We start from the raw sequence: 19386 nt of genomic DNA on the forward strand, positions 1-19386 counted from the left end.
TTGTACTAAAAAAAAAACAGAGTTTTACATACTGTTTGATATATTCTGTATTATTGATATGCTAAATTTACATACTGCTCTATATGGAAAAAATAAAAAAAGGGAAGTTACTAATTAGGTTGCACTCTAACTCATCATTCAAAAGAACCATTGAGAGTTTGAGACTTTCTGTGCTTAAAACATGCGCCTAAAAACAATTGGCCTTGAAGTTGCAACTATTTGCATTTTTAATTTTAGCAAGATGTGGAAAAATAAAGCTTTGTGTCTAAAATAAATGCATCCAACTTATATTTACTACAAATGCCACAGATGGAATCTTGTGGGTTAAAAATGAGTGTGCTACTTGATGCTTACTGCTGCTATTGAGGAGGCCAAGTTTGGCAAATACAAATGTGATGGAGCGGCAATGGGGATAGACAAACAAGGTTATCAGACACTGTAAAACAAAGAGCCCGTGTTGCGTAGAAAGAAGTGCAAATAAGAAAAAAATTAATAAAACCACTTAGACAAGGCTGCTAATGGATGGCTCCAACAGCCAAGATGGAGAGACAAATTTAGTGCAACTGGATCTATGAAACACCCATGCATTTGTGGCTCTTGAGAGGCAGGGACTAAGATATATATATATATAGATAGATAGATATATATATATTTCTCTATAGAACATCATTGATAAAGGATCAACAGCAATCTACCAATTCCAGGGCCATAGCTGCAAGGTGCAAAGCTTTTAACAATCACTCCTAAAGACAACGTTGGAATGTTTACTTGCGTATTTCATTGGGGGGAATGCCCATCTTTCGAAATGTTATCAAATGTGTTTTTTTGGTAGATCTTCCAATGTTTAACAGGTAACATATGCAGAGCAAAGGATTCCGCCAGTGGCATGTCATTCTTCACTCCTCAAGACAGTCTTCCTACATTCTGTAGTTCTTGTTTCCTGTACTCCCTCTACTTGTGTTCTTCAAATGTACTTCCTATAAACAAGGGAGAAAAAATGACATTAATTTGATGAAGTTTTATGTACCCATCTATTTCTAGCATTGGATCTCAACCTCCGGCCCTAGTGTTTCTGAGAAGAACATAAACAGGTCTTTTGGCCAAACCTCACCCAGGCTACTTCTGTGTACCTGTGGTTACACAGATATCACAGATTTCTTTATAATGACACAAAGATGCGTTTTCCTGTTTCTCCACTGCTATCACTAATTCACTGATAGGAAGGGCATCCTGAAAATCCAGCCTTCTCTGTAACATTTTTTTCCTAGTGAGGAAACAACAACAACAACAAAAAATAAAAAAATGGATTCTGGGATCATACTTTGTTGTTTCATTGCAGTTTGCTCTCTTTTCTTTTTTTTTCATCTGGAGAGAAGCAGGGTTTTCAAAGTAGATGACCGGGATGTTTTGTAATTGATTTAGACATATGTAAAATCACAGACTTTTTCTTTTGGTATGACATATTAAGCTGGGTTCAAATTCTAGCTCTTAAATTTTCTAGCTATGTAGACTTGAATAAGTGACAATCTCTTTGTGCCTCAGTTTCTTTATCTATAAAAATAGGATAATGATAGTATCTACCTTATAAGATTAAGGATTGAATAATCAATGTATGTAAAATCACTTACAATAGGCCTGGCCCATCGTAAGCACTACATAAGTATTAGCTATTATTATTATTACATATTTGTTCTTCTTATATTACTTCATCTCTATTGAAAATTAACCATCCCTGGACTAAAAATCCTGAGTTTCTTGCTTTGGAGCTACTGATCACTCAACAAGAAGCAATGCTGGGAAAAAAAAAAAAAAAAAAGAAGAAGAAGAAACAACAATATTCCAAGGAATGTTGAGTTTTGTTTAGATTATAGACTCTATGAGAGCAGGGACTTGTCTGTCTGTTCATTGTTACAGCCCCAGTGTCTAGAACAGTGCCCAGGATATTGCAGGTGCTTAATAAATATTTGTAGAATGAATTCAATAAATGAATGGATGAGTATGAGGGGCCCTGTGATAATTTGCAGAATTGTCATACTTTTCCTGTAGTTATTATTTTATCCTTTAAAAAATAATATTTAAATAGAAAAATTTACTTAGACAAATAAGGGATACGTGAAACAAAATCGAGGGGGACATGGTATTTACATGCATACATTTACAGTGCTTCCTCTATTGGTTTCACCTCTAGCCAGAGCTCTGGAAGGATGGAGTGGACAACTATTGGTATAGAGTGAGGTACAAGAGCCACAGTACCCTTCTTCCCCAGAAAATGTTTCCATCAAGACTGATAACAAGATTTCTCACCAAAGTGGCTGGAATTCCCAAACTCTTCCTTTTGGCTAAGGTAGTGACTGCCTCACACAATCACAATATTGTTAGGAGCTAAGGGACCTTAGAAAGCACTCAGACCTGAGACCCAAGGCCAGAAAGAGTAACAGGTTTTAATGCTGAGGCTAAGGGAAAATCAATTTCCACTCCCTGGAAATAACACTGTAGGCCCATCATTATTTGGCAATCTCTCTAACACATGGTTTTCAGCTCCACATGGGGCATTAGAGTTATCACCAAGTCCTTCATGAAAGTTGGTTAGCACTTTGTGAGCTGATGGTCAATATCGTGTACTGACTGAAGAGAAGGGAGATGACATTATTGTGTAAAAATGTTTATTAAAATATCTAGTTCAGTGGTGACTGCAACAAGCTGGTGGGACAAAATTGGACCTTTGTAGAGGATAGCTTCAAATATCATGTGTTTAGAATTCTGGCACTTTCTCCCCAAATATCATTTTACCAAGTCCACTCTGCATGTATTTGTTGCTATACACAGCATCACTTGTTAAGACACCAGTAAATTTGTCTTCCTAATCGTACATCTTATTCTTACAGGAGTTCTCTAGAAAAATGAAAGAAAGACATAAGGGAGTAGAGAGTAGAATCACTCATGTCCCCAAGTTTCTCGAAACATTTCTGTTCACTTCTTAATGGATCCTACTGATAGTATGTGGTTCATCCAAACCCAAAGCAGCTATTATAAATAATGTCACTTCTCTGCCAACCTACTAACCAAATTAACTAACAGGAAGCAAAATACACTAATTTGAGTTTTACCTTCTCAGCTCAGAAACAGATTTCTAAGAATCTGGATAATCCCCAAACTAGGAAAATGCTTAAGAATTAAATGTTAACACAACAAAAGAAAACTACGTGGGGTGTATAATCCCTGGGCTTCATCTTAAGTCAAATTAACTTGAATGTTCTAGAAGAAAACATTCAGGTATCTTCTTGATACCCTTATTGAATTCATGATGGCCATAGCAAATAGGTTAGACTGGCCAATCTTAGCCTTTGTTTCCAACAGTGGAATTCTTTTTCTTTTCTCTCAGAGCAGAAGGTGTTAAGTGTGAAGTCTAAGCAGAGGGATCCTCTATTTTTTCTAGGTTTGTCTCAGCATCACAACAAAACTATGGGCAGAAACTCCCTTGAGTAAAGTCAAGTCTGCTCCAAGTAGCCAACTCTGCTCCAAGCAGCATGGCTCCCATGCACACACGAATACGGTGGAGGCCATTCAAAACCAGCTGGGATGTCATCTGGTTTGTATTTGGCTCTTTTCCCAGGCTCTTACATGTGACCTCGTTGTTTCAGACAACGAGAGTGACAAAACTAAAGCACTCAGGGACTTGGTCTCCATTGCATCTGTTGCTTTGCTCATTTTCTTAATTTAATTATGCCAGCCACCCTTGACAGTGGGCTGCAAGGGAGGCGTGTTAGAAGCAGCCGTCAGAGCTGGCACCCACCGTCAATGCACTTCTTGAAGGGTTATGAAACTGTCCCACATTCAGCCAAGCAAAAAATTTTCACTTCAACAGCTTGTCCAAGACAAACAAACCAGCCGAAACTGTTTCTAGCATGCAACTAGACAGATTTTTGAAAGGAAAACAGTAGTAAATACTCTTTCCTATTGACACCAGACAAGCTAAGATTATTAAAAAATACATAGATCTTGGTCCTCCAGATCACTGGGATGGGTTGAGGAAATTTATCCTTCTGAAGGAAGAGTTAACCAACTCATTGGGGAATAAGTTTGAGAAGGGCTTAATTTGTGATATAATTATACCCATGTGTACCATACACAGAGAATTAGGAAGCTAGGAAAGGCCCTAAAGAGGCCATTAACATTCTCCATTATTTCTCGGCTGTTATCCTAGCTCCAAACTTTCCTTTGGAAATCTACCCACAAACTTTTTGACTAAAATCACTGAAGGCTAACAACAATGGCAATAATAATAATAATCTTGCTTAACATTTGCAGGGTGCTCGATATTTTACAAAACGGTCTCACCGGATCCTCACAAAACCTTTTGAAGTAGACAATATTTTTATCAGTCTCATTGTACAAGCTGAGGGTTGCTAAGGTTTAATGACTTGCTGGAGGTCACATGGGAACAAAGCGATAGACACAGGACTGAAATAATTACAGTTTACATTGCCTGAACATTTATTATATGCTGGGATTATATTATGCATGTTAATTGCATGTATTTTCTTATTTAATGCTCATAATAAACTTTGGGGATGGGTATAGCATCTTGCCCCTTTGTAGCTTTAAAGAACCTGAAGTTTAGAAAGGTGAAACAAATTGCTTTATTTCTTAAACTGAAGACGTGACAGTGGTTGGGATTTGGACCAGCTCTTTCTGATTCTGGAGCCCACTATTATCTACTCTGCTATACTGCCTTCCCAAGATGCAAAACAATAGTTGGTGCCTCCAGCTCCAAAGCTCTTTCCAGTAGCAGTAGTCAATAATGTCACGAGCTGCCCATGATTCCAGATGTTGGTTGATGCTGGTTTAGAGGGTAAGGCAATGCCCCGAGGACAGACAGAAGACTCTAAACTAGGAAGGTGGCTGCCCTCCCTTACCATAGATGTGAGCTAAACCCACTTGTATGACTGCTGACAGAGGGCTGGTAGCACAGTATTCAATCAGCAAAAACTGTTGTTGTTTGTTGCCATTGAGTTGGCTCCAACACCTGCCGACCTTATGTATAACAGAATGAAGCATTGCCGGCTCCTGTACCAACTTCATGCAAAAGCTACACCCCTGAATATTACAATCCCTTCTTTTTCTCCCTGCCTATCTTTATGAGATTTTTGCCTGAGAGACAGAATCTAAAAGAGGGATGATAATAAGCTCTTTAAATTTCAGGGAGGCAGCAGCGATATTTTCAACAGGCTATGTTTCCATCTCCACCCACTCCAAACAAGTTATGTATTATGTAACATAAAGTCTAGGAAAAGCTTGACACCCTATAAAATACTGGGATAATACTGTCCAACATTGGCTATTAGCAGCCTGTTGTACAGCATAAAAGTCTTAACTCAGCATCGAATTTCTCCCCAAAAGGGCAAAATTGGGGGGAAAAAAAAGAGCAGCTATATTACTGGCAAGATGGTCCAGATATCAGCTCTTTACCTGTTGAAAAGGATGTGCTGTAGTTATAGTGCTGGTTTATTCTGGAGACACATGACATTGCAGAGGATGATTTAGATGTCTCAATATCAACTTTGATGTCCCTCTACTTCAGGGAATCACAACAAGTTCAAATTCCAGGTTAAGTCGGCCTTTCATCTCTGGGAGCCAAGCAGAGTGAATGTCATGGGATCAACCTATCCCTTTGGGATGTGACTTAAAATCAAAGCACAAGGTGCACATTTCGAGAGACCCTTGCTCCTCATGTGCATGGCTGCCTCTTTAACAACGAGTAGGAAGTGTGCATTTACTGGACACAATGTTGGTCTGCCCAGCCTCTTGCTTTTTCTGGAAACTGCTTCATCCCTCTTTTATGGGGTTACTGGGGGAGTGGCCATTTTTTACAATATGACCCTCTCCTCTGGCCATAGTTGGATGACCTAGGCTGGGCCCCTCACCCAAGCCAATTACTGAGTATGGAGATGACCCTAAGGCAGACCCATTCCTTAGAAACCTGGGACTCCTTTGTTAGCCAACTTCAGCTCAAGGACTCTCTGATGGCTTTGCTGAGTGTTCCTTAGACTGTACGGCAGTCTAGGACATTTGCACCCAACCCTCTCTCCCTCTTCCCCTCACATGGGGTCAGACTTGCATTGCGGTGATGGCTTGCTGACTCTTCCCAGATCCTCTACTACTTCCTTTCACACAGGCATTTCCCCTAATCAGATCCTTGCTCATTTAACCCTGTCTCTTCTGCTTTTCAGAGGATCTGGACTTACACTCCTGGATTGGGTTGCAGCTACCGCACACAGGAGTTGTTTGACCTTGATAATCACTATGTTCTATATCAGTTTCCTCTTCCTGTAAAATGAAAGGGTGGAGTAACAGCACCTCCAACTCATAATGTTGTTATGATTGAACATAATGACCCTTACACATTTACCTGGCATGGAGAGATTTCGAGAATTCATGTTGTGAGGTTGATGTTAGCAACATCAATCTGTTATGGCTTCTGTGCTGTCAGAGTCTACTCTGGTTCTACATTTGTTAAGAGCATAGACATGCTATAGATTCAATTATGCACGTTTGTCTCTCCACTAAGGAGTAAGTTCCTTGAGAGCAGGTAGCATGTTTCCTTCATCTCTGTATCCAAGCCAGGAAATGCTTGTTAATTTAAATTTCCTGCAGGAGTGGTAGAATAGAGTTCAGGTCAACAGCAAGCACTGCATGGCTACCTACTTCCTGCTGTGCTCTGTACAAGGACAAATAGCACAGAAGTTCCTCCTGCCTCAAAGCTTACAAGTGGTGAGTTGTGGTACGGTAAATATCAATTAAGAAATGCAGGAGAGAGAGCAGTGCATGTTCAATACACTGGAGTCCTCCTTGGGTTTGGGTTCTGAATTCTGCCACTTGCTAGCGCAAGAACTCGGCAAGACAGGTAGCCTAACTCATTCTAAGTTTTCTCATCTAAATGGACATAATTATAGTATCTACCCCATAGGATTATGGTAAAGATTAAATAAGGTAACTCACCATAGCCTGTACCACAAGGCAAGTACTTAATAAATATCAGCAATTATTATTGCTTTTTTTTTTTTTTGTACTCACTATTGCTAATACACTTCCCATGTATGGGTTGCCCCTTCTCTAGTCCAGTGCAGGGCAAGAGTAGCTACCTCCTGGGTGCTCAGAGCTTCCTTGAGTGCTAGGATAGTAGAAGTATAGCTCTTTTTCCTAGTGATTGGTGAGTCCCTATGTGGTCCAAATGGTTAACACGCTTGACTGCTAACCGAAAAGTTGGTGGTTCGAGTCCAACAAAGGGCACCTTGTAAGAAAGGCCTGGTGACTATTTCCCCAAAATCAGCCATTGAAACATTGAACCCTATGAACACAGTTCTACTCTGATACACCTGGGATCGCTACGAGTTGGAGTTGATTTCAGGGCTTTGAACTGGTTCTAAACTGGTTCAAGACTGGATTATTGGCAGGACTGTGGAGAGCAACACACATTCAACGTGCCACGGTTGGCAGCCGTCTTTGAGCGGGACACCACTGCCGGTTTCCTACTCAGGTCAAAAGCCAAGGCCCAAGAGATTTGATTGCTATGCAATGCGTATGCTGCCCTTGTTTCTGATGGGCCATGACTGAACCGCTTTGTAGCCCTGCCCTGTTTCTGTCTGCCATGACTGAACCATTTGGAACCGATCTGAAGCCCTAGTTGACTTGACTGTATGGCAACTGGATGGCGCATCCCTAGCAAATCCCCAGGAATCAGGAAACATGTATTTGCCGCATCATTATTTGAAGATTATCCTGACTTAGCAACTTTCTTACTCTTCAAAACACCAGTGGACTCTATTTCAAATATTCCTACCTATGATGTAAGAAATCACTACCAACGTGGTTTAGAAGCTTGGGGGAGGTGGGGGCGAGTAGAGAGAAAGAAAGAAAGAAAAGAAAAAAAAAAAAAAACTGCTGAAGGGTACTTTCCCTTGCTGGCAAGAGATATCTATGTTGACTTTAATAGTCTTGAAGGATGTTTGTAAAATACAGGGCTGCTTAGACTGCTGATTTTATGGGCAGCTTGTTTAGTTAGCTGTTTGTGTTTGTGTTACATTTTTAAATAAGAGTTTAAGCACACTATCTTTCCCAGAGAGAGTTGATTTTGGAATTGCTGAAAAGTTCAAATGTTGTGGTATTTAAAAAAGTAAAACACCAGATTCTAGCAATTTCACTGATATGTGCTAAAGATTCAGCACATTCTTACCTAAATACTGGACTTGATTATTCTTTTTCTCTTAAGCTTCCAAAATGCCATTGTTTCATCCGATACACAATTTATGCTAGAGAACTTCAACCAGTGTGTGTGGTAATTTATACGCATCCTGTGGGGAGGTGTAAGCCCAGGGTTTTAGCTTTTGGTGTTGTTTCATCGCAATAGTGATGAGTTCACAGGGTTAGTAGGAAAGGGTGTTGCCCTCTTCCACTCATTCTTTGTGTGTGTGACAAATCTGGGCAGAACATTCAAATGCCGTGTTCTGAATTTTCCTTCTCACTGAATTGAGAGAAATTTTGGAAGTTTGGAAAGCTCTTCTGAAATTTTAGGATGAACAAAATAACACTATGACAAGTTAAAGTGATTTGCATCTGTTTGAGGTTGATGGAAGCCTTCAGCCTATAAAAGTAAACATGCAGGGTGCCAGCCAGTGTTTTTCCAAGGCAGAAAACATGGCACAATAACAATTCATGCGTGTATACAGTTTTAAAAAATCAGAATTGCCATGTTGTGCCAAAAGCACCTCTACTTCCATCCTAGAAGAAGGAAACAAATGTCATTATTTACAGAGAGAGAAACCAGGGCATTCAACAGTGACCTAGGTCAACCAATACTGATAAAATACCAATTATCATGCTGTAACTTATTGATTGATTCATACCTTCCATGTCTTCTAGTCCTACAACACCCCATGAACTCTTCAGCATACCACACTGGCACCATGACTACATGTTCCCAAGTCTACAACTGTCAACCGATTAGGTATCTGTACCCAACCCTCAACTTGCCATGGTGTTGCTCCTAATCATTGGAATTTTTGTCATGCCGTAATTGTTATTGACAGGTGTGAAAATAGCACATCATATTTTCACAGATGGCACTGCTACTTGGTCTTTGATTACTTAACCTCCTGGCGTTAGCCAGACAGAAACCTCCATGAGAACGTTTACACATTTTATACAGAGTTTTGTAAAACGTTTGGCATATGAATCCTAGCTTGGAAGCCTGGGCCATTTGGCCAGTTTGAGTTTGATGTAAAAATTCTTGGTATTTCATTGGAAACTTTGGAGCTATTTTACCAGAGAGAAGAGTTGCCATGATGTTCAACTGTTTGCAAGTCTTGCTCTTAACATCCCACTTTCCTATGGAAATTCTGACCATGCCAGTTAGAGGAGTTAAGAAGGACAGTAAATAAATGTATGTTCCTTTATCTGACCCAATGGGGATGAAAGTGTATGCCAGAGTAAATAGAGGAGGTTAAAGGTTTATGGTCAAGTAAGGGGGAAGAGGTGCAAGAGGCATTTGATAATTTTTGCCCATAATCCTGAATTTCTAATATCCATAGGATTTCAGGATGATAGAAGGAAGACTGATGGATGCACTGATCCTGGATTATGCTAGGTCCAGAATTATTCCTGGAAATTTCTAAAGTTGCAAATTGGATCTATAGGAAAGTTACTATTTTTGTAACACACGCCTCTCTGAAGACCAGATAAGAAGTGGTCGAAGCCCCTGAATCCTTAGAAGATACAATAGAAAGAGAGCTGATGTCTATCTGCCCATCCAACAATGTTCCTTTTATTTCCCGAGTAATATTTAATTTAAGTCTAGAACCTAGGCCTTTGAGAAGACAAGAAACTTACGCAGTTCCTCCTCAGTGATGATTAGTTTTTATAGAGGAATTTACCTTCACTTAAAGAAAAAGCCAGGAAACTGTATTTATCTAGAATTTCAGAAAATCATTCACCCCAAATCCCCACTGGGTGCAACAATGCTAGAACACAAAACTACGTACACAAAAAGACAGAGAATAAGAAGAAGAGAAAGTGAGATAGAGGAAAAAGAAAATACTTCTCCTCCTCTCAAGTAAATCTCCACCTAAAACCAGTTTCTTGTAGTTAATTGCAGATTCTTAGTCACCACAAAGACATTTAGAATGAAAATCAGTTGGATGAAACTTTCGTATTCTTATATCTATCAAATCTGCCCTTTTTCAAAAGAATTAGTTTTTTGACCAGTGGTTCTGAAAACTATAAACATATTAGTTAATAAAATAGAGATGGGAATTCTCCAATACGTTTTCTAGCTTCTGTTACTCATCTAGCAACAGCACATTGAAGGTGTAACTGAGTTCCTACCATGATGAGAGCTTTCTTAGCTGTTATCTAGAAATACCTGACATGGACCCCTAGACCAATTGTTTCATGTCTCTCATCATTTGCTGCTATTTCCAATGTCCATTTCCCTCTTCTTGAGGTTAAAACTTAAGTTTATATCCTTAAATTATTTCTTATGGTTGCTGGATACAAATGGGGTAGTACTGAAGGCATTAAGGTATCGCATTAAAGAAGGACCCAGATATGTGGGCACCAGGGGAAGAGTCTCAGCTTTCAGTTTGACCCTTGAGGATGGGGAAGCTGATTTTGGCTTTGCAGCAGCTACTCCATTTTAAAAAGTGGATTTGTTTTGCTTAGGGCAATAAATATTACTGCTTTTCAAAGGAATCAGTAATTGAGATTTAAGCGTTGAGGTTGAGCATCCAGCTCCAGGTGTCGTCAAGTCAATTCCAACTTAAGGTGAGCCCATGTGTGTCAGAGTAGAACTGTGCTCTGTAGGGTTTTCAATGGCTGATTTTTCAGAAGTGGATTGCCAGACTTCATAAGAGAGGATTCTGCTTCATCTAAAATTATTCATCTTGTCATTGCTACCCAAGGCTTCCTTCCACTTTAACTTCAGAGTATCAGCTCTGTCTTTGGGTTAAAAGTCAGCTCCGTGTTATTTAATTGAAAAAAGCCCTACTCCCTTCATACAGACAAGTGACGAGAGTAGACCTCATCTTCCCCCTTGGATGCTCATGGCCTTAAGAAACTGCAACCTTTATTACTTAAGAAAACATTGATTCCCCTCAGGGGAGGTGAGGTGGCCATAAGACGGAGGAGGAAAAAGGGCGTTGCTCTTGGGGAGCCCATTTCTTTGCCTCCTTTTCCACCCTTACATCCTAACATTACACACATTTTAAGCTGTATGAGGTTTTGTTTGTTTTCAAGAGACGTTTGAAAGAAGATCAAATGCTTGTGAAAGGCACTGGATTGGCAGCCCTAGAAACTGAAGTGTCCCGGAAGCTGTGTGAGCCCGGAAATATCCCACGTTTCTATTTATTTTGGCAATTTTACTTAAAACTAGCAAGAGCTAGAGTTCATGCTACAATTAAATTTTCCCCAGGCACCATGAAATGAAAATACATACTACTTTTGAGTTTAATTGATTGAAAATGGTGGTTTTCTGAAAGTTCATTCTATGGCCTCGAAATAAAAGTTAACAGTTCCTCACATGGGAGAGCTGCGCTATCATTATCATTTAAGTTGGGATTCATCACAGAACCAGGGATTCTCTGGATTGGAAGGGTGGTTAGGTCATCTAGTGCTCTTCTTCTCCTATCGTATGCTTGAATTCCTATTACTACATCACCAGAAAGTGTTGGCAAGCTGGGGCTTGAAGTTTTTGGTGATATGAAACTCACTTCTACTTGAGGAGGTCTATTTCTTTTTCAGTTGGCTCTATTTTTGGAACTAGGTAAAATAATATTAGCTAATACTTTAACAGTGCTTACTATATGCTAGGTACCATTTTAAGCACTATAATATGCATTTGTTTCCACACACATACACACACATACATTTATATGTATATTATCTCAGTAAGTCCTCAGAACAACTCTTGGGTAGATTCAATTATTACCTCCACTCAACAGATGAGGAAACTGAGGCACAGGGACATTACATGACTTTCCCAAGGCCACACAGCGAGTAAGTAATAGAGACAGAATTTGATTCTGTACTGTCAGTCTGATTCTGTAGTCTCAATGAGTATGTTTTATTGACTCTCAAATCTATGTAACTGTCCTTGATACCTACTATAGAGGCTTGCACATTGTAGGTGCTCAATAAAAACTATTTTCAACAATTTTATTTAAGGATCATGATTCCTTACATATTGCCATTAGTTTCATACACAATCATCAATTTGGCCTAAGTGCTGAAGTGGAAACAGTGGAATTTTAAATGACGATTATTACTTTGCCTACTTCAGGAAGGCACTGAGGGGCCTAATATGTACATAGCATTTAAAGTACTCAGCAGTTGCCACCTGTAGGAGTAGTTCTTCCAACAGTTTCAGTTTAGGCTAGAAAAGGCAATCCCAAACATACAAGGTTTGTGTTAAACTCAGCTTCTCTGCCTTCCTTTTTTTACTTGCCTCACTATCGTATGTGGGACGAGAGGAATCATTTCATCTCAGAAATACAATTTATTTTCTGCCTATTTCATTTGTCCATCCATCCATCCAGCACTATGTGCCATATATCATCATGTGCTTAGGTGCTGATACTAGAAAGGAGGAGGTGGAAAAACAATAATAGATACTTTCTGCTTTCTAGTTCATATTATTCAGTAATCATATATAGGCCTTTAAGACGCTTGCTTTAATCCATCCCAAAAAGAAGTGTGCTTTAATGCATACTCTGGGAGTTAAGCATTTTTTAAGCAGAAAGTTCTAGTGCTTTTTTTTTTTTTTCTTTAAAAGCCTTGTTATAGTTCTTCTTGAATTAAGTTTCTCGTTGGGTATAATTTTAGGCTAGGGAAGACTGGATGTTTTCTGATGACAGCTAAAGCAAATCAAGAATTATAGTTTACTCAAAGCCTTGAGTTGTAATTGACATTTACTCAGTCATCAATGAAAGAGGGAAGAGATAACCCTGCAAGGGACATTTCCATGGTCTTGAACCCTTAATTCTTCTGCTGAACTGTGGTCCCTCGAAGAGGCATCTGTGTTTGCAGGCTACTCTCAAGTGATGGTCACAGTAGGGACTGGCCAGAGCCTGAGGCTGGTCCCAAAGCATGGATGTCTTAGCAGGAGAACTCAGTGTCTCCTGCTTCCTTAGTCCTAAGGCTCAGTATCTCCAGGTGGCTGACCAGGTGGGCTCAGATAACAGTCTAGCTGTCATCTATCCTGATAAGCCAGGATCCACTTTGCAACTCTATGTGGCGGTGGCTTGGTTCCCATCTGTGGTTTTGATATGCTTCTGATTGGGCCTTTTCCTGCTGGGTTGAGCCTTGGGCATCTCCACTGTATTCTAGGGATCTTGAGTTTTCAGTGAACTGTGGAGGAAGGATGATGCTGACGTAGAAGGCAAGGCAGGGGCGTGAAGGAACAGGCAGAAGACATTTCCTTTATACTATGACATCTTCAAAGTAGGCTATGTGGATGAAATCCTTCACTTGTCAGTGTAGTCCTCTTCCTACCTTCACATGTCATCATTTGCTTGGCCAACCACTTCTTTCCTGCACCTTCTCTCAGCTCTCATAGGTGACAATTTGGATGATCTGAAATACTTTTTGATTCATTGTCTAGGAAGATGCTAACCCTAATGATTAAACAAAGGAGTTGAATGAGATGATCTCTAAGACCTAAATTATGTGATGCTACTTAGCTTTTCTTAACTCTCAGGAAAATCCAGTGCCGTTGTTCTCATTCACCTCCTTCCTTTTGGTGGAAAAATATTAAACTAATGGGGTACTTCATGGGTTCATTTCGGCCCCATCTTTTAATTTTGGAAATGTTTCTTAGTTCATGTTGATTATGTGCTGTTCTTTGTTGACCAGAAGGAGAGCAGCCTAGAACCCAAGCAAGTCATTTCCCATTTCTAGATTTCACTGTTATCTTTAAAGTAAGGGATTAAACCAAATGATTTCTGAGTCCTCTTTAAGCTCTAACATAACACAACCAATTTCTGTTGAGTTGATTCCAACTTATGATGAATCCATGTACATCAGAGTAGAACCGTACTCCATAGGGTTGTCAATGGCTGAATTTTTGGAAGTAGATCACCAGGCCTTTCTTCCAAGGTACCTCTGGATGGACTCAAACCTCCAGCCTTTTCATTAGCAACTGACTGCATTAACTGTTTGCACCATCCAGGGACTCCTCTAACATAACATGGTCCTAATGTTTTTATGGAGCAGAAGTTCACAGGATTTCAGATCTAGACATCTGGAGGGGTGTGTGTGTGTGTGTGTGTGTGTGTGTGTGTGTGTGTGTGTGCGCGCGTGCTCATGAGAGAGAAGGAGAGGGATATTTCTAGGAGATGGAATCAGAAGGCAGCAGTTAGACATCAGAATTCCAAAGTGCAAAAAAAAAAAAAAAAAAGGTCAGTGACCACCTCTCACAGGTTACCTCACAGGCCTGACAAGCCGTTAAGCAAATACCAGATGTCCTTTGAACCAAAATCTGGACTTGACTAAGAAACGCAGCCTCCAGTGACGCTGAAGGAAAGGAAATCTGGAAACATCTATGACACAATTCAGTCCGGCAGAGAATTTTGGGCTAATATTTAACCCTGGACATATATTGACATGGCAATTCTTCTACAATAGATTCACACAAAATTTTAAAAAATGCATATAAAAGCCTTGATTTTTTGTCTGAAATTTTTATACTCTTATTAAAAAAAATTGTTTTTCTTGAGGGAGGATGTTGTGTCATGTTTGCTTCTTTTAGTATTTCTTTTTGTTTTCATTCTTGGCACGGTCTTTCTTTGGACTTTCTTGGGCATTGCATTTTTCTTTTCCATTTTCTCCGCTGTTTGTAGCCACATTCTACAGAATGTTTACTCCTCTTCCTTCCATCACGTGTTATCTCTCCCCACCAGGCCTGTGTGTCTTCATTTCCTCTATGGTGTTTCCTGCCTTCCTTTCTGCTGTCTGTTTCTCTCTCATCGTCCTTGCCTCTGTCTGCTTACTCCTTCTCGCCTCCATTTTCCTCTTTTGCCTCTGTGTTAAGAGTTTCTAGTTCCAGTCTCCCTTCTCTGCTCTTTCTTCCGTCCTCTGATCTGCTGACTGGCTTCTGCCCCCTCATTCTGCTCCCCTCCTGGGTGTTTCATTGGCCCACCTTTCCATCTCCTCTGAGACTTCGTTGTTTTCTTGTTGGTGGATGGGGGCTGATGCTGTAAACATCACAAGAATAATTGCATTGAGAACAGGTGGTTCCTGTGGTGTCCCCGGAAGACAGAGCCTCTGAGTCTGGGCTCCATATGGTGTGAGGGACGGAGCATCAGTGCCGGAAATGTGTCTATACCTTAGTCCCAAGACCCAACATTGCAGATCTTTGGGACTTGTCTCTGACACCTGCCCCCTCCCTAACTAGACATCGAGAGGAACTAGGTCACCTTGGAAGAGAAAGAATTAACCTGCCTTCACCCCGTCAAGCACTTTCCTGACACGTTCACCTAAAAGTTACCTCTGAGGTACGTGCTCCCTGACTCCCCGAGTGGCTACCGCGTTCTTTCTGGTTCCTTCTATCACCCAGGGTGGCTGCCTGGGGATGCACCTCTGCTAAACCCACAGCCCTCCTTCAGCCTTGGCTGCAGTTTAGGACCAGGAAGCAGCCAAGGTGTCACTGTGAATTTCTTGGTCTCTCATCTCTTGCTTTCTGCACATGTTAGTTTTGGCTCCAAAGGTGAAAACCACATGCTGGCATTTTTTAAGAATCCCCGAAGAGAACTAAATGAGAGCTGTTTATTTCTCTACTCATCCTGCTTTTCCTTTTTCCTCCTTCACCTTCTCTTTAGTTCTCATTCTTTCTACTTCATGAATGAACTAAAATTTTACTTAATCGCTTGTATTCATTTGGTCATTCATTCATTCACTCATCAACAAAAATTCATCAAGTGGCTAATGGGCATTAGTTGTTTTCTATATTTCTGATGGCATAGACAGTACTTCTAAGCTTTGTTCAAAGTCTAGCTCTTAGAAAAAGACATCTGCCGATTTGGTCCTTAGAAATTTCTAGGTGTTCTTAGAGCCAAACAGAAATTTCTGTTTTTAACATTTAAAAAAAAAGTTATATTTGCCACTGAATGTGAATTTCAAATAGTTCCCATTTTAGTGTATTTTCTTTTACTTTGCACCATCACAAAATCCCAGAATTTGAAAGGGTACATGCCTCGTTATTAATGACAGACGCTAACACTTATTCGACACTGACTTTGTGCAGGCACATGAAAAGCATCATATGTGCATTGACTTACTTAATTTTTACAACAACCTGCTATGGTAGATATTATTATTATCTCCATTTTACTGATGAAACTGAGGCTTGGATAGGTAGTGTTATTTGCCCAAGGACTCTCAGCTGGTGAGCGGTGACTTTAGTTTTGTCTAATACCAATAGTTTAATCTCTACTCTCTACTGTCTTCCAGATCATCCAGAGCAGTTGGAGGGAGAACTTGCAATGCCAAAGGACCAAAGGATGAACATCTAAGATGGGAATGGAACTTTCTTGACCTGTAAACTAGGTGACTATCAGTTGCTGTCAAGCTGACTCCTACTTATGGTGGCCCTATGTGTGTCAGGGTAGAACTGTGCTCCATAGGGTTTTCAGTGGCTGATTTTTGGAAGTAGATCACCAGGCCTTTCTTCTGAGGCACCTCTGGACTTAAACCACCAACCTTTTGGTTAGATGCCAAGCATGTTAACCATTTCTACCACCCAGGAACTCTAAACTAGGAGACTATGGGGCATGATTTCTGTTTGGCCTATCCCTACATCTAAGAGAGAGATCACTTGAGGATGGCCAGATCCCACCCGGGCTGGCTTACCTTCTGAGCCTTGGGCATGTCAGTGTGGCGCTGGGCACGGACGGAGCGGGCTGACTTGGAGGGCTTGAGGGGTGCGCAGTACATCTCCAGCCTCCTCAGATCACAGCTCCGGAAGCAGCACTCGTCCACGATGCCCGTCTGAGGCGCCCGCCGACTGCTGGAGCCGTACCCTGTGGGCTTGTCTGTACAAATCAAATGCAGAGTGGCCTGTCTTAAGAGGGGAGTCTGATATCTTCGAGTCTTCCACCCAATTCCTGACACCTTTCCTCTCCCCACATCTAGTCAACCTACACATTCTCCAGTGTCTCAACCTCTCCTTGATGCTTCCCCAACAATCCCAGACCACACAGATCCTTCTGGAATCCGTTCTGGAATCTCTTGGAGTCTGTACCACACTCGTTAGCACTAACGCATTCACTACGTACTTCATTTGTGCTAATTATCACCACCGCCTTAGTAACTTGTAGCCAAGAAGCTTGTCTATGCCCAATCCTAGCACTTCCCTACCTGTTGGGTTAGTTGGCAGGTGGCCAGGAATATTAATTAAAAGAAGATCCTGTGCTAAGACCCCTTAATCTTTTTAGCATTGTTGTTGTTACTTGCCTTCAAATCTATCTTGATTTCTGGTGACCGCGTGTGCAGAGTAGAACTGCTCCATAGGGTTTTCAAGGCTATGACCTTTCGGAAGCAGGTTGACAGGCCTTTCTTCTGAGCTGCCTCTGGGTGGGTTTGAATTGCCAGCCTTTCAGCTGGTAGTCAGGTGCCTAACCATTTGCGCCACCTAGGGACTCCTCTTTTTAGCATTAAGTTCCCTTAATCTTTTTATATGCAGGACAGCTCAAATGTTTGCTCTTTTGCTTAACTGCTCCACTGTAAAATCAGACCGAACAGCAGAGAGGTTTCAAATCTGGAAAGGACTCCTCATTTGATTGAGTGAATGTGGAAACTGAGACTCAGAGTTGGGAATGACTTGCTCAAGGTCATTCATATGCCAAGTGATGGAGCCAGAATTTAAACTCACACTTATTTGCTGCAAAGCCCAAGCGCCTCATAGAGCCCAGGAAACCTGTCGTATGAATCTTTAAAACTCACTTAAGCTCTCTTGAGTCTCCCTTTACCAATTTGTATAATGGGCCAATAACATCTTCCTTGTAAGGACTGTTTGAGGATTCAGTGAAATAATGTACGAAAAGTGCTTAGCACAGCCCGACACATAGTAGATCCTAAATACATATTGGTTCCCACCTTCTGAGCCCCCCTTTCCAGGGTCTTCTATGGCCTGTGAAGGAATGGTAGTATCACAATCAATTGCCTCCCGTAGCCTCAGAACTTAGAGCTGATGACAATGCCCGTGTGATAGTGCTCTCTCTCCCACATCCCCAGAGAGATCAGAATAATCAGTTTTATTTTCTTATGGAATAACTCCTAGGCTGAGACAGAATGAACTCAATTTCCATCTTTCAGGTGATTCTGATAGCTTGGATACCATGAATCAAATTTCTTTTGATATTTGCAAATCACTTAGACCTCTCCATTTGGCAAGTAGGTTTGGGTTTGGTTTGATTTTGTTTTATTGTGTTTTGCACACACTTTTCCTGGCTCTAGAATTAAAAGAGGACAAAACAAGCTTACACAGAACTAAAAATATACTGAGTTAGTTGTAAACTTTTTGTCAAAGTATAACATTTATTAAACCAAAACTTTCATAAAAACTAACATAGAAAACAGACAAAAGTGAAGTTGCTCTGGCTGAGGCATGGGCAGGAGGTCTATATCTCTACCTTCTTTCATCTTCCTCACCTCCCTCGGGGGAGGTTGGGGTGGGTAGGTCTTCTCTAATGATGCCCAGGCTTCATGGGAGAAATTTTGTGAACTATTGATCCAGAAGAATGCAATAAATCAATCTGACATATTTTCGCTCTCAATTCCTAACACAGAAGAACGCATTATATTTTAAATCAAGTCTTTCAAGTCGCGATGACACCACCCTTCAGGATGGGGCTTTGAAAGTCAAAATCCCCATGTACATTTTGAACTCTGTAGTTGGGGGAGTTCAGACCCATGGTAATGGCCTGCTACCAAACTAGTTTGGCTGTCAGTCACTGAGGCAAGCTTCCTGTGGCTGCTTGCTGCTCAAAGCACCAGTCGTTGATGGCATCTCTAAGGGCACAGATATTATCCTCTGCTGGATGCTTCCTCCATAAGTCAGGTTTATTGTCATTCTTAGGGCAGCTGGAGGTAGTAACTCAGTGAGGGTTCATTTGTAGTCTCTCTGGGCGGGGTCCGCTGCTTTCCCTTGGAGCAAACCCTATGGTTTCCTCCTGGTTGTGGGGCTGGGGAGGAACCAGATAGCTGGCCCCAGTCGCGCCTCAGCAATGCTTTCTCTTGCCATTGGAGGATCAACTTAGTGCAGAAGCGGTCTCTTGGCTTCTGCTCACAAGCCAGACCCTGGCAAACCAAGACAAGACTGGTCCCCCGAGTTCTATAAAG

General features: G+C 41.0%; 1 protein-coding gene across 5 annotated transcripts in view; it reads right to left on the minus strand.

Annotated features, from left to right (window-relative positions):
* Nucleotides 1–324: 324 nt before the first annotated feature.
* IGF1 (insulin like growth factor 1) overlaps nt 325–19386 on the minus strand; it is a 77079-nt gene continuing 58017 nt past the window's right edge. The window contains exons 3-5 of one of the 5 annotated variants that reach the window (XM_023728975.1): nt 16897–17078; nt 15188–15242; nt 928–977 (exon numbers count right to left, since the gene is read on the minus strand). In XM_023728975.1, coding sequence (XP_023584743.1) covers nt 952–977; nt 15188–15242; nt 16897–17078 — 263 coding nt within the window. In that variant the 3' untranslated portion in view covers nt 928–951. Of the gene's footprint in view, nt 978–14953; nt 15243–16896; nt 17079–19386 lie in introns of those variants that run through there. The other 4 variants (XM_004373765.2, XM_004373766.2, XM_023728976.1 and 1 more) reach the window with 4 other exon arrangements.

This window comes from Trichechus manatus, unplaced genomic scaffold (assembly GCF_000243295.1).
Source record: "Trichechus manatus latirostris isolate Lorelei unplaced genomic scaffold, TriManLat1.0 scaffold00027, whole genome shotgun sequence".
Classification (NCBI taxonomy): Eukaryota; Metazoa; Chordata; class Mammalia; order Sirenia; family Trichechidae; genus Trichechus; species Trichechus manatus.